The 20,679-nt window shown below is 40.6% G+C and overlaps 1 protein-coding gene across 2 annotated transcripts in view; it reads right to left on the minus strand.

Annotated features, from left to right (window-relative positions):
* Nucleotides 1-4,043: 4,043 nt before the first annotated feature.
* hdac4 (histone deacetylase 4) overlaps nucleotides 4,044-20,679 on the minus strand; it is a 127,219-nt gene continuing 110,583 nt past the window's right edge. For both annotated transcript variants that reach the window (XM_062432455.1, XM_062432456.1), the window contains 5 exons: nucleotides 18,731-18,849; nucleotides 17,883-18,016; nucleotides 9,714-9,798; nucleotides 9,299-9,440; nucleotides 4,044-8,865 (listed from right to left, as the gene is read on the minus strand). In XM_062432455.1, coding sequence (XP_062288439.1) covers nucleotides 8,826-8,865; nucleotides 9,299-9,440; nucleotides 9,714-9,798; nucleotides 17,883-18,016; nucleotides 18,731-18,849 — 520 coding nt within the window. In that variant the 3' untranslated portion in view covers nucleotides 4,044-8,825. The remainder of the gene's footprint in view (nucleotides 8,866-9,298; nucleotides 9,441-9,713; nucleotides 9,799-17,882; nucleotides 18,017-18,730; nucleotides 18,850-20,679) is intronic.

Raw genomic sequence — 20,679 nt, forward strand, 5'->3', positions numbered from 1 at the left:
GAATCCAAAATCAAATTATTTACACAAACAGCCGTGAAATTAAATAAGAAAGTCTGTTACTTATTTTCAATTTTAGACAAGGATGACTGTACATGAGAGAAAGAGTTCACATAAAAAAGTAGAGCAAACCTTAACCTTCAGTTAACTCAATTTACACTTGAAATGCTGATACGATTTAAGACTCTGCCAAAGTATCATACCAGAGCATGCATCACTCAAATGTAGTCTGTATACATAACAGACAGCTTGATGACAACCCCCATTGTGGCAGATTTGAAACAAACAAAAGTGATTCACAAACAGCTGCAGGGCTTTCATACTAAATCTCAATAATCATTTGTAATCCAAAAAACCAGTCTGGTGCAATATGTTTAAAGACAGCAAACTAAAAATTGATTATTTTCAAAATGAAAGCAATCACTAATCAAACATTTGCAGTCATTAGATATTTTCTGACATATTCAATCCAAAAAAGTCCACAAACCATCGTTTTCCAGAGCTTTGAACCCGAACGGATCCATCTCCCCGACTGATGAGCAAACCGCTGACAAGGACCATGTGATGCCGCTGAGCTCCACACAAAGCTAGTAAGTGAACCTTGAGTATGCATTGTTTTCTCAATCTACCATTTCCAAGGTTTCTTTCATGATTAAACTGAACGTCTCCTGCATTTACCTCGAAAATTCAAATATCAGGAACAGGAGCAGAGGTACGTATTTTAGACGAATCCACAAATGGGAGATACTTTTACATCTTGGAGCATGTTGGTTTTGAGGGGAATAGCATTGCAATCTAATGTGGTAATGTGTTCCTTATGTTTTACCCTACAAGACAAAACTAATTTTCTCTTTACTTGAATAATTTAGCTTTAGGGAGAATTGAGTTCCAGTTATGTAAGTGGAATTAAAATAAAAAATTGCATCCTCTACTTTTCTCTTTGTCCTTCATTTCCTCCACTTGTGATCTTTACAGAGGTTTACGATATCAACACGACAGGAAGAAACTGAGTCAGGGTGTTAAAATCAAACAAAGCGATCTTTGGCATGTGTACCAGACAGTCGCTGAACTTTGTCCCTGCGTTTGTTCTTCTGACAGCGACCCAGCCTCGGTGTTATGTTTGCTGCGGCTCCTCACGGCCTTGTGCCTTTTGTGTGAGGACTTCGCTGTGTGTCTTTAACCTTTTGATGTCAGTGCACGCTCAACACCAGACTAAACACATACAGTAGCAAGACAAGCAAACGCTGCGCAGCTTCTTAAATACACTATGGATCAGAAGTCCCAACAGGACTGGTGAAACATCCAATGGAAAGAACAGCAAACTGTCAACAGACTACCTCACGTACATTTCCATTGTTTCCAAATCCATGCTCGGTATGAAATAAATTGAGGGAAATAGATTAAATAGTGATTTTCTTTGGCTGGTGACGAATCCTCTTCGTCAAGATCAGCTTCCTTTCAACCTGCTGACATACACACATCATTTCATACAGTACAGTGGAGTTGAGGGGAGTGTATGTTGTTGTTGGATATTAAACTGCAGTTTAAGAGTTCTTTCAAAAAAAAAAGAAAAGAAAAAAAGAGACCTTCGAATTTTTAATCTCATAGCAGAAATTACTGCATAAATACCACATGACAAGATGCTTTGTTTTCTTAACTGGACCTCTTAAATACTGATGTTGTTTGGTTACAACGTTGTAAATATACCTAATGTTTTTGCATGCCTGTGTGTTGATGATCCAAAACTGATTCTAATGACTCTGATCTGTAATTAGTTTTATTTGTCATTCGAGCAGCTGGCCAAAGCCTCATTTTAGTCCAACCTGCAATTAAGAAGTGCGGTGATGAGCACAGCTGGGAGGATGAGGCCTTTTTTTACGCATACGGGTGGCTGGGTAATGATAGATCTAACTGACAGCAACAGACGCAGCTGAGAAGATGAGCAAAGCGAGAGAGCTGCCGCAAACCAGAATGTCACTGCGGGGGGAAACGAGAGGGAAAATAGACGGGGGTTTTTCAGATTTCTGTCTTTACTGACATTTCAGTGCTTTGTTGTGGGGAAGAAGCGGCCATTTTGTGGGCTGGCCTTCAGGAAGGGGGAAAGTTCTTCTGGCAGGGCTCCACCTTTTCTCTGACCTGACCTAAATGAGGGGTCACAGGGGTTGCCTGTCTCTACATAGCAGAGATGACGAACGCGTCGACGCCTACGGTGTGCCGAAGGTGAGACGGGCAGTCTGCGTGTCACGAGCACGGTCGTTAGAGCATCGCAAGTCACGGGGGAACTGTAAAGAGGACACATTCCTGGCTTTAACGTCATCCTTGTTTTCACTTCTAGGAGCCTTCAGAGTCCTTTTCAGCATCTGTATGATAGTAAATATTGTTCCTCTTGTCTCCGTTTAGCCTTATTCTCTCAAGGAACTAGAGATGAGGTTCTTTTCGTTTGCCTTTGACACACCATGGTGTCTCAAACCTCAGTGATTTACAGATTGTGACTAGCCTACAAAGCCAAAGAAGCACTGGTACTATTTGCACTGTTACTCTCTAAATTCAGAGTTTGACAGGAGAGCAGAGGAATGTGTGTTTATTTGAGGGGAGGTAAGGCGGGATTTGGTTTTGTTTGCTTTTGGAATGTTGTCTTAGCGTTAGTTCCACCACCAACAGGGATTCACTTCTGTTTATTTGGACACTAGCTCAAACCTTTGACCTCTCCAAATGGGTGGCTAATCCCAGTCAAAGCTACTGTGTGGCCCTTGTTACCATGACCGCAATACTGCCTCCCTCTGGACTTAAAAGACGGGTTCACAATTCTTCAAGCCCGTCTTAAAACAACAGTCAAGTGCCCAAATTAACACTGAAATAGGTTTTTCTTGCCATAATAATTTCTCCTGCTCATACTGACCATTAAAAGATCCCTTCGTAATGCATTTACAATGTAAGCGATGGGGGCCAAAATCCACAGTCCTCCTTCTGTGTGTTTATCTGAATATCTAATACGAAGCTTTAGCCGTCCAAATGAGGCCAATCAAGAAGATATCTTTCAACATTACAGTCTTTTTAGTGCCAAGGTTCCTCTTTTTGTTACTATACTTCCACCACAGCTCAACAGGGAAACACTGGCCGAGGAAACACAAAAAGGGAAATTTGATGGTAAAAATGACTAATGAGAGGACTAACCCAGGCTTCTAAAACCTCAGATACACTTTTAAATGCATTTTTGTACAAAATGACTGTGTGGACACACTGTATTTTGTCCTCTATCACTTACATTAAAAGCTCATTTGAAGGAGATCTTTTTAGAGCCAGTATGAACAGGAAGAATGATTACAGTGAGGAAAACCTCTTTCAGCGTTCATATGGGCACCTGACTCTTGTTTAAGACAGACTTGGAAAAATTGTGAGCCCATCCTTTAAACAGAAGAGCAGTAAAGAATGAACTAAGCTGCATAATCAAATTGTAATTGGATGATGTAAAATAAGGGCGTGACAAACTTATTTGCACGGATCTTTCCTCTGTAATGCTGTCACTGTTTTTTTTTGTGTGTATGACATCATACACACATCCTTCAACCTCTGCCTTTATATCAGACAGCGGGACGTTTGCCTGCCAGTGAAGAAGCCTTTTCTTTGCAAATGAAAAACAGCAACCAACACCAATAAAACGCTGCACTAATTCAAGCAGAGAACAATCTGTTTCTAATATACTTCAGTCATTGGCCCATTCACAAATGTGTGGCTAGTACCAGCAAATCATATTCATGCAGGTGTACAGCACAGACAATATAACCTGACACTTATTACTGTTATGTTGATTGCTGCAATAGTTCCCTCCACCCTCTCATTATGTAGTATTTTTCTGTATTGTTGATATAACCAAGATGTATGTAAATGTATGTTTATGAAGGGATTCACTTTCTCCACAGAATCCTGGTTGCAAACAGCAGAGGCTTTCCCATAAAATCTAACTGTTCAACCATTTACTATAAGTGGCCAATTCCCTGACATGTTTCTGACTTAATTAACATGAAAAATAGACATTGCAGTTTTTCCAAAACAATACTTTATATCATAGATGTCAAAGACAACATGTTAGAGCAAAGGTTTCCCGAGAAAAATGTACTATTTCTGTAACAATGGTGGAACAAGTCAAAAACATAAACTGATAAAAAAAAAAGAAAGATGCATTTTATACATATGTAAACCTAGAACTGTTTGTTTTTCAACCACAGTGGTCATAGTGTTAACTGGCTTATTTAGTGGAATAGACGACCGTAACAATGACCAGGCATCTGCATGGAGCCCTTGATAAGTCCAGATATGACAAAGAACATGAATGTCTTCCCAAAAGTCCATCAAAGTCACATCTTGCCTGGAATGTAAAAAAAAAGAAGAAAAAGTTGTCCATTCTGTTGTTGCAGTTCACAAAGCTTCCCCAAAACAATTTGTTCTCTACATAAATACAATTAAACCTATTGTTTGTTACAAGTGCTAGATCCTTTTTTTCCTCCTTTTTTTGTGTAAAATATTCAATTTATGTCTTCCAGATTCAATGATTCCACATCCTACAGGTAAAAGCACAACATGGAAAGCACTTAAACACCTCCTCAGCAAAAACAAACAAAAAAAGCAGTAAGAGAGATAAGACAGTTTGGATACAGTGAAAGTACTAACATCCTTCAGTGCTTGATCCTTTGTGCTGATATGTGGCAGGAGGGAGAAAGAGAGACAGACAGACAGACAGACAGACAGGCAGTGCATGCAGACATACGGATCATGCAGAGAAACAGAGGAGACACACTTGAGGAATGGAGTGGACCAGTCCGCCTAAATAAACAGACAGTTCTTGGACCTGGCTGGACTGAACTACAAGGGTTTACATACAAAGATATGCCTCCTCCTAATAAATGGAAATTATAAGAAAATGGAATGTTGCAGGGTTTTTCTTTCTGTTACTGGACATTGTGTTAAGACTAACAGTGAAGACAGACAGTGCTAGTTTTGGCTCCTTTTGAGAAACCAAAGCATTCAACAGTAAAAACCTCACGCCTGCTGTTGTTATCCAGACTGGCACCGCTGTGCAAAGGTTCTGGGAATGTTCTGGGCTGGGTTACCGAAAAGCATCTCATCAAATGTGTGTTCACATGCAGAGAGATGTCAACGTTAAGGTGATAATCAGGACAGACTGATTATTGATTTTCACATCCCAACCAAAAATACTCTTGTATGCATGAAGTATAACGTCAACATGTTTCTGATAAGAAGGGAATGTACAGGGGGAAAAACACATATCTTACACGTGGCTGTAAGTCTAAACCTTACAAAATAATACTAAAATGATGCCCTATAACACCCTTCTACAAATGCTTAGACCTTAGTTTTAAGTTTTCTGTGTAAAAGCAAAAGTAATTTGTGGTGTACGATTTACCCCAAACTTGGATTCACTCTTTTTCAAAGATCACAATCCTTTGTTCTTAGACATTTACAAAATGGGAGATGACAGAAAGAGCATTTGCAGGAGCCAAAGGAAAGATTTCTGGTTCCAGGTGACGTGTGACATCATTTAGTGACAACGATGCAGCTGCAGGAAAAGCTAGCATCGCTCTGCCGTTAAGAGGTCAAATGAGAATAGCTCCTCCTTGCATGTGTATAAGGATGTATTTAGCATCTTTTACATTTGATGATTGATCTTAGTACAGGAGAAGCCAGGAACGGACCTTTTACATAGGATGGAGTTTAAGTGTCCTGTGAAGAAGGAAATGCATGTGGGCTGCTGCAGGGATCAAACACCTGTGATCTTTGGATACAGGAAAGTCTTGCTGAACACCAGGCCACCTTGACACCTAGAGTTTGCTAAAGAAAGCGATTACACCTTAGCTTGACTTTAACAGAATGTCAATTTAAATTAAAACTAAGGACATTTTGGCCATATAACAAAATGAGTGATGATCAGGTGTAATAATAAGGCCCATCAGAGTGATTTAATGTGGTGGGAATAGAATAGCCATATCCTAATTAAAATCCAAATAATAATTATTTTTTTAAATGTTAGAAGATGGACTTGTAAAACTTTTAGAAAATGGAAGAAATGGATCACCACTCGGGTTATTTTCAATATATTGTCTCACATTATACCAAAACTTTATAGGTGCCAGCAAAAATGGGTGTTTTTCTACAATAAAATCTAATGGCATAAAAAACAACAACAGTACAAAATATGTGCATGAATGTGTGAAGCTGAGCAGAGGGCAATGGTGACTTGGTACCAATGGAATGAATAAAGCCAAAAAACTAGTCATCAGTGTTGAAAGACAATAAGACAACCAATAAAATGCTACTAAGCACACAACCAACTGTCACCGAGGACAGTAAATTGTGCCTTTAGTAACACTCTAAAAGGACCTACTGTATGTAAGACCAATGTAAAGTATCATTTTTCAATACCAACTTCAAAAACAAGATCATAGTATTTCATTATGTATAGATACTGTGTATATATATATATATATAATATACTCATTTCTTTTCATATATAAATCTATTATGAACAGACAGTAAATACACAATTGTCCATATTTATACAAAGTAGAAATATTTTGCATCCCGACCCTCCCACAAAAACCCTGAACCCAGATAAACACAGTCATGTAACATCTGCTAAAAACTGTTAGTCTGAACCCTCACCTGTAGTGAAGTATGTCAGCTTTACAATGTAACAGAGAGGGGAAAGTGAACAAAGTGTACAAAACAACGGGACAAAACATTAAAAAAGTACAAAGAGCTCAAAGAGACAGTCCACTTACAGGGCAACGGAAAGCAGGAAAAACAAGAAAAAGAATCAACAGAAGTAGAGTAGTCATCGACAAATGTGTGTGGCAGGAATACTGAGGAGATCAATGTCTTATGTACAGTAAACACCACGGCTCTCTGTTTCCTGTTTACTGAAAAATATACATTTAACGTGTGATTAGTTTGTAGATGACACAAACAGGAAAGAAGGTAGGTGCCCAAAGGCCAAACACAAGTTGGAGGAATGGTTACAGATGGGAAGAAAACCTTAGCACACTGGCTACAATGACTGATGCAGAACTCACCCGCCACTATGACCGTTTTTATCACAAATAGACTTTAAAACGGAAAAAGACCTAGCAATTATGATGTTACACCTGCCAAAATTGACAACCAATTATTTCTACAACTAGGCTGGTGGCTTTTGTGTTGCACAGTCTGGCTCGTTGCAAACTTGATACACTTCTCAAATGCAATAACATGCTTTTGAATCAGAGCAGAATCTGAGCTACATGTGCTCTTCGGAGTTGCAAGGAAATTCATAGGTACCACTGGATCTATTACTGGTCAAGAAAAAAAGGAAGATTTAAACAGAAAAATGTGAGGATGCACTTCACACAACTGTATATAAACAGAGATGTGTGCACACCTGCCTCATGCTTTAGCACCTGACATTTGGGGAGCAGATGTTAAACCAGCTGTGAGAGCCTGTGCGGCCCTGCAACACCCCCGTGGAAAATCCCAGGTGGTACGGTCCTTGTTATTATGGAGTTACCTTCAACAGTGGGCTTCTTCATACTACATATGAAATTGGCTCCTCTCTATCCTACATTAATCTTCAAATGTTAAAAACGATCCTTTCTTATATGTTTGTGATTATTCGACTTTACAGAGATGATAGTCCATCATGCTTCAGCTTGATTATTGTCTAAATACCACACAAAGTATAAACAGCATTCTAGTTTTCAGAGGTCCTGTTGCTGTAGTACAGTGCATGCTACTTAACTCTTCCCTTAAAGAGAACTGATACAGTATCTGATACATGGATGCATTTAGTAATACTAATCCCCCCTTAAACTTCCTTTTTAACTGAACCAACTCCAACTTGTGGCTGGAAACTACCTTCTAAACTGAGATTAAAATGAGGGGGGGAAAGGAAAAATGGAGGAATAGGGAGGGACAGTAGTAGGCTGGTTACAGGGAATTACAGGTAAACATGCCAAGGTCCTCCAGTCAATGTGCCAACAACATGCAGGCATTGGATGTTTTGCCAGGATAGAAATGTTGAGGGGTTGGGGAGAAGAGGCTTTGTTCTCAAGCCTGTTTTTTTTTTAAGGCAAAGCTCTTTCAGTAGAGTTCAACAGGAAATCCACCAGGTTTGAAAAAAAAAAAGGCACAAACGCACAGTCTTTTACTGTCAATTATTTCAAAACCAAAACACCAGCAGAATTAAAAAAAAAAAAAAAATCTCAAACCACCTCGGAAAATGGCAACAAATTTGACCACTTTTTCTTCCATCCATCCAGATATCTTGAAAGAGCAGGAATGATCCATCCTTAGTGCAGAGTCATAGTCACATTAGCTCTGGTGGCTTTCGATGAAAAGACGACGATAAAGTACAGAAAAAAACAACATAATATTAAGAAAAGTAGACACTTGCAGATTGTCTGTGTATGGTTCCAACTGGCATTCAAAAAGTACATCTCTCTCTAGTGTTTTAAAAGCACTGGCACTCGAGGTTCTAACTGTGGGATGGTTGAGTCGATACTCTCATATCCAAGGTTTTGAAGAGATAATGCAACACATTTATGCTGATCAGTCTGTGCACCGCTGATCAGTGAATGCATCGGTCATCTTCAGTGTTTCCTCTCTGCGCCGCGTTTGTCAGATAAACTTTTCCCCTCCCCCCATGATAAGACGGCATCTTGACATGATATGAGGGGAGACATGGGAGCGGCATTGACACAGAAACAGAGATTTGGCTGGATGAGGAGACTGTCAAAGATGAAGACTGGTCTGAGTGGTCAAAGGCTATGGATGTTTCTTTACATAGGAGCTTCCTCTTCCATTGGTTCCTCTTCAGCCCTGGGGAAAAGATAATACCATAAAAATGTAACATTTGCGTACAGTATCATGACTACATATTTTTAAGTAAATGCTATTATAAAACACTAAATTGCATAAAACCAAAGTACCAAAGAAAGCTAGTAAGAGACTTAATGCGGCACATGTAACGCTTCAAGTGGACACTTAGCAATCATTTAATGGTTATTATGATGTGTTAGCACCAAACCCAACAAAATACCTGCTAACATTTCTTATCAGTAGATTGCTAACTTTCTTTGTCTGCTGATTTTTTTTTGACAAAAAGAATCTGCCTATAGAGTCTGGAAACCATGTTGATGAGACTGATCCCTACAGACTATAAAACCAAAACTTTAAAGTTTAAAGTGACAAAAAGCTGCAGACTTAGGTGCTAATTATCTGTGACCAACTACAAATAGACAACATTACATACCTTTTTCCAATGTGCTTGTTGGCCACAGACAACGAGGCCATAGCAGAGACCGTCTCAGCTTCCTCTGCGTCACGTCTTAGGACTTCACTCAGAGAGCAACCAAGTGTAGAGGCAGAGCGCTGCAGTGAGTGCCAATATTTACCTGCAAAAGACAAGAACAGGGTTAAGTCCTGAAACACTGGGTCATTGCCATCAGCAGTCTTAGTGTGTATAGAAATTTGATGTTTGTGGCTTCACAGGTTTTGCATGTGGACTCACCTAAATAGACATTTGATTTAAATATATTCATAACAGAGGCACATATAATATAAAAAACAGCCAACAAACTGAATATGATTCCAACTAAATGTCACTCAATAAAATACATCACATGGACGATGAGGCATGTTGTGTTTAGGCGTGGTCATCAACTCACTCTGAATTTCAAGAACGTTCTCCATTGAGTGGACTGCATTGGCATTTGGTCTCTGCTGCAGCACCTCATCAGGGATGGGATCCAACTGAAACAAACAAAAAACACATTTCCTGCTTCACATCCTCAAATAATCACAATGCACATTTAATAGTTAAGCTCTGCAGAACTATATCTATCCACTAGCCACATCTTTGAAGTCATTTGTGCTGTAATGTAATTGCTGCAGGGTTGACACGATGACAGTGAACCTCTATCTACCTAGGAACATTGGCAAGTGCATTAAATGTCTTGAGGCATTTTTTTGTAGATATAGTAGCTGGGTATATTTTTTCATGAAACCTCATTTGAACTAATGCTGTTCCCTCCTGGTCACTTTTGAATGTGGACCACAGCCCCAGTGTTGAATCACTTCAAGAGGCGGGGAACAAGCTCGAGCTGCTGACACAATAGAAAAATGGTCTGCAGATGCACACCTCCTCCCACTCACAGAGAGGCTTTGCTACTCTCTGACACAAACTACAATGTGCGCTTTGTACTGTGTCCCACTCTAAGGACACGTACTAGTGTCCACAGATGCATACACATGGAAACTTCCTGCTCATGCAAACACACACACACACACACACACACACACACACACACACACACACACACACACACACACACACACACACACACACACACACACACACACACACACACACACACACACACACACACACACACACACACACACGCATACTCATGATCACACACAAATACAAACACACACCTCAGGGACCACAGCTAAGCCAATGAAACTCTCCAAGCCGCAATTCAGAGGAAACGGCTTTTCCCCAATGTGCCTTCCCAACCCGGAATGATTCAATTTCCCCTTTGGCCGACTGCACATACGACACTTTCTCGTCCTATTTTGTCAAACAGTCCCATTCAGCTCTACATTCCAACACAGGCGACATGCATCCCTTTTTTACTGCTCAATCATAACCTCAATGGAATAAAAAACAAACTGAGAAACATGTAAAGAGGAACAGGAAAAAAGGTTTGGCCTGAGATTTGGGAGTAAGACAGCGAATGCCAAAGAGAGGAGGAAAAAGTCATCGTCGGTCGGTCTTGCTTGGCCAAAGCTGGAAGTTTTCTTTTAATTAAAACAAATAGTGAGTGGGAGGGGTCCGCGGAGGCCGAGGGAAGAGGCAGTCTGAGGAGAGGGATACTTTAATCCTGCTGTGGCACGACAGGCTACATCATGCACACAGGAACGGACAGAGGTGCACGAGCACAGAGACACATACACATGCAGTTTGTGCTCAATTATTGTAATTTTGGTTATTAAGTGTTAATTTGACCAGAGCAACTTACAAAATATCCAACAATAAAGTATTTTCATTAACTTTTTTGCTATCAAGTCATGACAATCTACAGACTTTGTCGTGTGGACTCTGCAATCCAATAGTTTAACCATGTAGTCATTTCAGAGTGACCTTATTTTTTTTCCACATTGCTACATTTACAACCAGGAGGGTGAAAAGAAGTGCTCAACTGTTGCTCTAGGCCCACAAAGAGAACAAGCACACATAATTTCACCATGTTAATTGTCCATTTCAACTACAATTATAACTCCAGTCAGGCTGACAAAGAAAACCATCTCTAGTTACACTTAGCCCAGAGGGAGTTTTGAACATTGCATTGTGCTCAATCTGATATTAGCGCAGCAAAAAAACAACACAGCCTCTTCATTCATTTCAGTGCCTCAGTGCCTTGATGCAGTGGGACTACCAATGCAGGGTCTTTGAGCAGAAAAGCTGTCACAAGATGTTGGACAGTCAAACACGTGCAAGTGCACATTACTGAGGGAATTTTTTCTTACAGGAATGGAGCAGTTCTACTGTTTGCCTCATGATTACATGTGCACAACAACGCAGACCCTTGAGATTTTTTAACATAAGGTTATGTTTGGTCTGAACATTGACTTAAGAGCTACACTTCCACACACCTGGGATCTTCCCTGGACAGTCAGCTATAGAGCTAATCTACTGGAGTACTTCAAAATTATTTTGATTGTGGCTGCCTTTTTCATCACTCCCATTTTCCCAGCTAGTTCGGGGACTCCATTAATCTTTCAGTCAAAATGTACTTTTCAAACCTTCAGGCTACAGCCGCCGACTACTCACTATAACCCTAGCCAGTCCCAAACCAGCCCATACTAACCCTGCATGCCTCAGCTCCCTGTCAAAGGAGGGTCAGGGGTTCTCTGGGGTTTCCTGGGGTTCACCTCCGAGTAAAGTTGGACTGGGGCAGCCTGTCAGTCTGATTGACAGCTGGGCCTCACGCTTATAAACTTTAATGGCTCTTGTCATGGCACTCTAGGGGCCCCCACCTGGCAGGTATGGCAAACACACACACACACACGCACGCACGCACACACACACACACACACATTCATGTGCGCTATACAAGCATACATTTGTCTGCCACACAGTCCATAGCGACATGTCTGTTTATTTGAGTTTGTGGTCCTGGTTATGCCTGAACTTTGCATCTTCATACCATCAGATGTGCTGCAGTCTTTGAGACTGAAATGTCCTTTAAGGGTGGTTGGCTGTCACTGTGTTGGCTGATTCTTGGGGAAGACTATTTCTCTCTGTGACATAGCTTTCCAATGAACACGGTCCTGGCCAACAAAACTGAGACACCATGGAAAGCCATGAGCCGAGAGTGAGGAATTTGCCCCGGTAAAAACATTCCAGAGGGAGGTTGAAACCAAAACAGTGGAAAGAGGAGGAATTCCACTTGTTCAGCAAAAGAAAAGTGCACAAGGCATCCATTGTTTACTGTTGTGTCCATGTGCATATGTTGGCGGTCACCAACACCAGTTGATTATGTTATGCTAAGTGAGCAAGGTAATGATGTGTATTGTGTAAACCAGGTGAACTTTTCAGCAAGGGGTATAGGTTTGCCTTGTAGTCAGAGGGGGATGGTGGTGAACAGTCAGGCCCAACGGGGGACAGGTGAAGTCGAGCGTCTTACTGTAACTGGAGTGTAAACACACCAAAAAACCTCATTGACAGCTGGCAACAATTAGCATATTAGCCTGTTGTTTATCAAATAATTGCTAACAACCGTGGTTCTAACTGGGCCAACATCTGTTTGCGAGCAATCATCAATTAGTCCTGAGTTCAGAGTTGACTGGTGTAGTCGCCAATGCATCATTCATGAGATATTTAACTAGAAAGACTTCACGATTACGCACTACATAGGTGGGGGTGAATATTAGAGCCTGTAAAGTCCATTCAGCAATTTTCATCCCTCTCTTTCCCAGCTAATTTGAGCTGCTTTCAAAGGAAACCTAATGCTCATTATAGCAAAGCTCGTCTTAACCTGCCAATAAAAGCAGATATATACTGTATTTCTCACACTAGCAAGCAGTAAAACACTGAGAAGTACAAGCTACACAGGAGGTGAAGAGGAACACCTTTAGGATGTTTAGGCTCTGATGTAGTGGCTGCCATGCAATAAAAGAAAGCTATATAATAAACAGAATTAAATGAAGGATTTGTGATTTTTTTCACCATTTATTTTGACCTGCATGGACTAGAAGACTCAACACAACTCATCTGGTAGAGCACAGCAGGACTTACTGGAGTATACTGTATCGTTTAACCCATATTTTATGGTTAAAGCTATGTGCTATAGTTAGATCAGAGATGTCTATGGTGACATCTTGGGTTCTGAATATTTCCAGACAATACAAACCCTCAGGCAGTTTGAAGCTTCATAAATAAAAGCACAGCTGACCAGTTAATCCAGCTGCGGTCCCATGCCTGAGCCTACTCATTCGCTCCATTCACACTCATCCAACACACACACACAAGTTTTATCGTCTAGAAAAAACCCTCTGAGTCGACACATTCAATCTGACTGTTGGCCACTTGTTGACCAGATTTGCCTTGTTGCTACAGTGCCCCATCAGGCTTAAATTTAATGAAATATTCTGTTACTACTGATTCATTTGCCATCCAAGGACCTTGTCAGACTTTGTCAGCAAGCATGAAAAAAAAGAAAAGAAAGAAAAACCCCCTGCACAACCCAGGCCTTTTTTTCTTCCCCTCTAGCTCAATCCTCCATTGACGTTTTCCAGCTACATTCCACGTCCATTACAGAGACCTTCGCTGAGATTATGATAAAAGCACTTGCTTCCTGCCATTTTGATCTGATCAGGGACATTTTAGTCTCATTTTTTCCTTTGCTATCAGTTATCAAAGTTGCACACAGCTGAATGATCTGCCTTTGTTCACGGCAGCTGATATCACTTGTTGCCCAAGAGCCAATTGGTACAAGTCATGAGAACTCTAGGTACTATACTTAGCAAGTCAACAACATCTACATTTGTGTTGCTCACCACTTTCTCAAAGCCATTACCTGGCAATGAGGCATCCTATAAGACTGCTGTCATGAGACCATTAATTTTTTGTTCAAGCTGAAACCTCATAGTTGTGACTTGAATACTGTATTTTGATTGTATTCCCCTTATATGAAATCATACATATCAGGAATCAATACAAATATTTGACTATTAAAATGAATTCCATACCTTTCTAGACTTTGAAGACCTGCACAGGTACTGTACTCTGTACAGCTGCGTTATAACAATACTTTCCTCCCTCCTGACTTCAAATGATTACTCCATTTCCCTCTATTATCTGATCCCTAGGCAAAGGCTGACCCTGCTGGAAGAGGTGTGAGGGTAAACATTTTCAGATGTGTACCAGTGACGGGGCCCCAGGTGCACGGGTGAGAGAGGTATCCTGCAGGGCTGAGGCAATTGACGCTCACTGCCTCCTGCCTATTTTCGAATTTTCAGCTCCCTATGGCACCCATCCAGTGGCCTCTTCCAAACCCCTGCTGATTCTGGTGCTCTGCAAGCCGCTGTAACCTAAGAAGCAAATCCCCTGATCCAATTCATTATTTTTGCAGCAGGGCGGTGTTGTGAGTAAGGAGAGCGTCCTTCAAACTGGAAGTCCTCAGTACGAACCTCTGTGACAGCAAAAAGCATCCGCCCTGCTGAAGTGTCCTTGAATTCCTGAATCATTACCAGCTGTAATTGCTCTGTTAAGTTGCTCTGAGCCTCTGGTGGGCACAGTGCAGGTAAATAGATTTAAAGTATTCGATTAAGACTTTACTTTGTGCATTTCCCTCTCATACGTAAAACTTACTCAAGCAGAACTGTAGTTTTCATTGACAGGTTTGGCACTTAGCAGTGCTTTCCTCTATAGAAGAAACATTCTGGAGGGTTAATTACACTGCTGACATGCTCCACAGTGCTTTAACTAAACCCCAGTCTCTCCAGTATCCCTTCAAAGTTTCTACTTGATTCATCTTTCTGCTGGTGATCGATGTCTTCATGTTCCACAAGACGGTGGACTGGTTTGTTGCAGTAACCAAGCATTATTAATGTGATCCTATGTTATAGTTTTGTTTGTTTTGCTCCAACTCCAAGATCCACATGGAACGAGGCCATGCGTTTTTTCTTTTTACGATTCCAAGAACTCATTTATAGCACGAGCTGTCTGCAGGGCTGGATCAAACAGGCCCTGGGATGCACAGATACCAGGATTCACAGCTAAACATTTAAGGGCTGATCCAACTGAGTGCTTTTAAAGTACTATTACGTAGTTTGAAGTCAAGACAAAAATAAGATTATGTTTGTACATTCAATAAACACTACTTAAGTGGGAATTCTAACTTTTGTATTCATGTAAAATTATCTTTACAACCATCAATTTAAGGCCATATCAAAACAATGGCAAGAACTACAAACTTATCCTGGGACTTTTGCTACAAACTGTATTTAATGTTATATTTATAACAAAACACTGACAACTCGTTATACGCTATGTCTTGTAAGGCACTGTAGTATATATCTAATAGGAAATGCAGACCCAAATGAATCAGTATTACTGTTCTTGAATGCCTCAGTGGGCAGAGGATAATGGCTTTAGCAGGTACAGTAACCATTCCAATTACAACTAACACTCAGAGGGTGTGCTTGTGGGTAGGCCTGCGTCAACACTGAGAGAGGTCACTTTCTCAAAATAAATGAAGTTAATGCAAGAGTGTAAGTCTGGATATTCACTCTTGATGTGTACTTTCTTGCTGTTGACGCAATTTACTTTCAGCTTGTATGGCTGAAATGAAAAAGGGAAAGGTATTTGCTAAGTAGAACGCTGTTTAGTCGCTTAAGTTATTCATTACATCTGTAAGAGGTTGGATTGCAAAGCGTCTTGAAGGTGTATATTGCTCGAGCATGTTAAATGCAAACATATTCTTTCTGTTTCTGCATGACCACAACAGTCTGCATGATGTGAATTTCATCAGCTGCTCATGCACATCACCAACAATTTAAAGGAGAGGATCTGTCAGTAGTCGTAGTAGCACATCCAAATGCTCAAATATAGTTCTTCTTATTGTTCTTTTGTTTTGATTTCTAGTCTGTATAGGTGGAATGGGCGGGTGAGGTGAGAATCACCCTCAACTAGCTGCAGTGAATGACAGCTATACTTAAACACGCCCCTTACACCTGAATCTGAAAATGTTTTTTCTGAGATACATAGGACTTGACACCAAAAATTCGAGGTCGACAGTCCTACATACAGTTGCGAAGACACACAAAAAACACCGCTGATGCAGAAGGATCCGATCAGTCAAGCCACAGTCAGACAGCGCAACACATCTCCCAAATGGAGTTTGTGACATTTGATACACACTAAAAACAATTTAACAATGTTCAAGTGCCCACAGTGAGGTTCCAAACAGCCGTTGCATTCCTCTCTGGCTTTACGCCTAAAAGCAAATGTGTGTTTCTTCACTGTTCATTAGTGGTAAGAAATTAAATGGATTGTAAACAAAAAACTAAACAGCATCACCAGTGGAGACATGCTCTGATGCCAGACATGGACAGCAAGCTGGATACAGCCTGAATATCCAGATCACACACACCCTCTTATGTTCTCATGGAGCTCTATCATCCCTGTTCTGTACCACGATTCAGTAGTCCTTAAACAATAAAACAAGTGAGCTATCTTGGATGCATAATCTGGAAGGAGAGAATGACATTGAGCAGCCTGTTCAAGAAAGCACTCCAGCCTCTCCATTAGCTTGAAGAAAAGAGTGGGCGGCTTGGAGGAGTTGCTATTCAGTTGTGCGCCATGAATCACAAAGCACCGATGTTTGTTCAGTTCCACAGCCCGGCCTACACACTCCCACAATTAACCTTCTGCCTGGAAATCCTCTCCCTCTGACGTATTTATGCGTGTCTGTCTGTGTGTAGCATGCGTGTGTGGTGTTGACTTCCTCTCGGAGTGGCAGGCACTAGCATAAGAAAACATGAAGAAAATATGGTTCAAAGAGTGCTACTGACAAGAGGAATGTACACTAATATTTCTAGCTTAAAATACACTATGTGTGTAACAGGGCCATCAAATGCTATAGCTTCACTGTGTTTTGGAGTATTTCTTATTACCATCCTTGCTCAAACAATCCAATATCTAAATTTTCCCACAATCGGAAGAATTAATCAAAATCTACTATTAGTCAGGTGTTATTATGCACGTACATAATAATAACTGACAAATAGTAGATATTATTAATGTCAAACTCAAGCAAATTGTTGGCATCAGCAGTGGCCAGAAATGAAAATCAAGAGGTCAAGTTTAGTGCATTTAGAAAATTTCACGCTCACAACAAAATAAACCAGATGCTCTTCGGCGGGCTTAAATCCTACATGATCACTTGCAATACGATTAAACATTAACTTTACTAATCAAGCTATTTATAAATGTAATTAATAATGCTCTAAACTCTGTCAACACAAAGAACAGATGTCATCATGACATCACAATACTATAAATAATAGAGGCAAAAAATAAGTTGTGTTTTTCTAATAGTTTTTCATCCATGCATCATTTGTCTCAATATTTGAGGGTTTGAGAATATAAGAGGGTATAAACACATGAAAACTTCAGTACCTGTTCAAAGTGCAGTCAAGGATTTAGTCTGTGATTTCTGATGGATTTCTTGAATCTTAGTGCCTTGCTCGAGGATATTTTGATAGCAATTTATGAGGATATTTTGACAGTAATTTATCCCTCCTCCTCTTGGCTCTCATCTTACCTCGTTGCCAAGCAGAGCAGAGACGCAGGCTTCGGAGGCATCGCATATGGCGGTGAGGTCATGACCCCCCTCCAGGGCAAGCACCAACCGACCGCCTGCCAGACCCATCAGCTGCCTGGTCAGGTAGCCAAAGCCTGGACACACAGGAAATGACAGCAGAGGGAAGGCAGAGAAAGAGAGGAGAAAAAGAATGAGATGGGGGGAGCAGTGCTGTTCAAGCTCCAACTTCCTTTTTGGATATTGATCAAAGAAAAAAGAGAGAAAAGGCGGTTTGATCATGGATGAAGAAAGGGGTGACTGCATCAGAGAGAGGAAGAGAGAAAGGGAGTGCACCGTGGATTTACTGGGGGCCAAAAAACAAGCCATAATATGAGCCAGGTTTAATTTTAATAAATGCAGCTTTGCATTTAGACTTGGTCAAAGCCTCTGATCTTTTTCTTTCAGGAGGAGGGAAGTTTTAATATATGCATCCAGCCTTACTTTCTTCTCCCCTGAATTTTACCCCCATCCCCTCTTCCTGCAATCCTCTGTAAACCACCCATATCACCCCCTTACAACCAAGACCGCTGCTCTTATTTGAGATCTGTGGGATGGTTTTAGAAAAGCTCTTTGCTGGCACGCCAAGGACTCGATCAGAATACAAAGGAACAAAATAAAGACAAGTGAGTGTGTTTGTACATCTGTGAGTTTTTCCCACCATCAAAATGTTGTGACGCATTACACAGGCAGAATATATGGCTGGCATGATTGAGAGCATACATCATAATGTGCACGTATCATTTAAAGTTCTTTGAAGCATATTAAGCTATGGCTGATTAATTAACTGGACAGCTGTGTTCATTACATACATTTGGCAGTCAGTTTGTATCCTCCTAGGGGTGGAGCATGTCCGTCCACTGCATCAAAGCCTGAAGATACCAGAACCACATCTGGGGCAAACTCATTGGCGATAGGCATTACCACCGTCCTAGAGTAAACAACAAAAAGAAAAACGCATATTTAACTAAACAATGCAATTATGTTAGAGACTGTAATGACATGTAAGACAATTAAACAGGCATGTATATTTAATTTAAGCTTTCAATCTTGTCACCAAGTATCATGACTTTATAAAGGACACCATTTGAAAACAACTACATTCATGCATTTGGGTTTTTATTTTGCCCTTGACAGGAAGGCCAGGGAGCCAAATAGAAAACATTTCTTAAGATAAGAGACTGTTGCTCAACCGATTCCCAAAAAAACTCCAAAAAAACCCCACAAAGCCTGAGGGGGAAAATATTCAGAAAATTAGCTATCCAATGGGGATACAAACAGTCTGAACATACAGGAAGATTCAAAAAGTACATGAAATGAAGCACTAAGGGGAATTAAAGGGAACATTTCAAACATGTTCCATATTTTGATTAAGATTCTCCTACAATAAAACTATTTTAAACCCTTTTTTATTTCTGCCTCTGGATAAGCAGCAAATTGTGAATTTGGGGGGAGATATTTACTGAGAAGTATGACAACTTGCTGTAGACAAACGAAGTGAATGCTTGTGACAGAAGAAAACATGACAACTCTGCAAAGCCACTTCTGCCACCTCTGATGGCTAGAAGATGATGACCTCTGTTCTTCATATCATTCATTCTGATGATGGCTGTAGTATATGTCGTGCCAACTAGCTACAATTTCCAAAAATGTTTATTTCCACCAAATTAGTTTGAGTAGCTGTATATCAGTCGCTGTAATTCTAATTTTGTTTATAGCCTTGCTTTCTCTTTCATGGTTTTCAAAGCAAACATCCACCTAATGAGTTTGTATGCACAGTATGTGTGTGGCAGTGAAAATTACAGTATGAACGTCCTGAAGTGGTCATTTTGAAAAAGTGGAGGCAGCAATACAAGACTCTTAAGTAAAAAGGAGAAACGGAAGGACAGATATAATTGCATGTGTGTATGTGTGTTAAGTACGGAGGATAATTCTAACACTGGATGGGTGTGGTGAATGAGGGTTGTTTGTGTACAACCTTCATCTAACACACAGCTGGCAGGGAGGGAGCGCTTGTGAGCAATGTGTCATTCACACAAGTTGCGGCTGGAAAATCCATACATGAGTTGGATTTATTTGATGACCTGTATAAAAAAAACAACATCCAGTCTGTTTGTTTAATACTAAAATAGTTTTGCACAGATCGGACTAGACTACATGAGATCATCAAAAAAGATCATTTATAAATTCCTTAAAGATGAATTAATAAAACTGACTTCCCCTCTGGTTTTCTTTTATTACCTTAATCAGAAAATGTGATTTTTTTTGAGTGCAACAATAAGTTTGTAATCAGGATTTATGAACTGGTCTATAATAACAGGATTGGCAAACCAGTAATCTTGTTTAACAGTTCTCAGTTAGTTCATAAATAGTTAGACTTCCCAGATGGCCAAACAAGTGGTTCCCCGAGCTTTGCTGTTGCTCAGGTTCTGCACAGGATTTTTTTTGGGGTCTATGATATTTGGACAAGCAGTGTTTTGGTGAGGTCTGAGTGATGGAGTACCACAGGGTTCCGCCGTGGGTCCCCTGTACTTTGCCGACCTCAGGAACACGGTGATGGTTTGCTGGCTGTGGGCGAGCAGCGTGCCCTGAACTCCGGAGGCCACCGGTTTTTCCATCTCTTGTTCACCACCAAATTATAACCCTCAACTGTGCACACCACACCCCCCACCACAACACAACACTCATACGTACACACAGCTGTCTGGGGGAGAGGAGGGGGGCAGTATTAGGAGCGCTTTGGTAATCTCAGACAGCCAGC

Source organism: Scomber scombrus, chromosome 13 (genome assembly GCF_963691925.1).
Source record: "Scomber scombrus chromosome 13, fScoSco1.1, whole genome shotgun sequence".
NCBI lineage: Eukaryota > Metazoa > Chordata > Actinopteri > Scombriformes > Scombridae > Scomber > Scomber scombrus.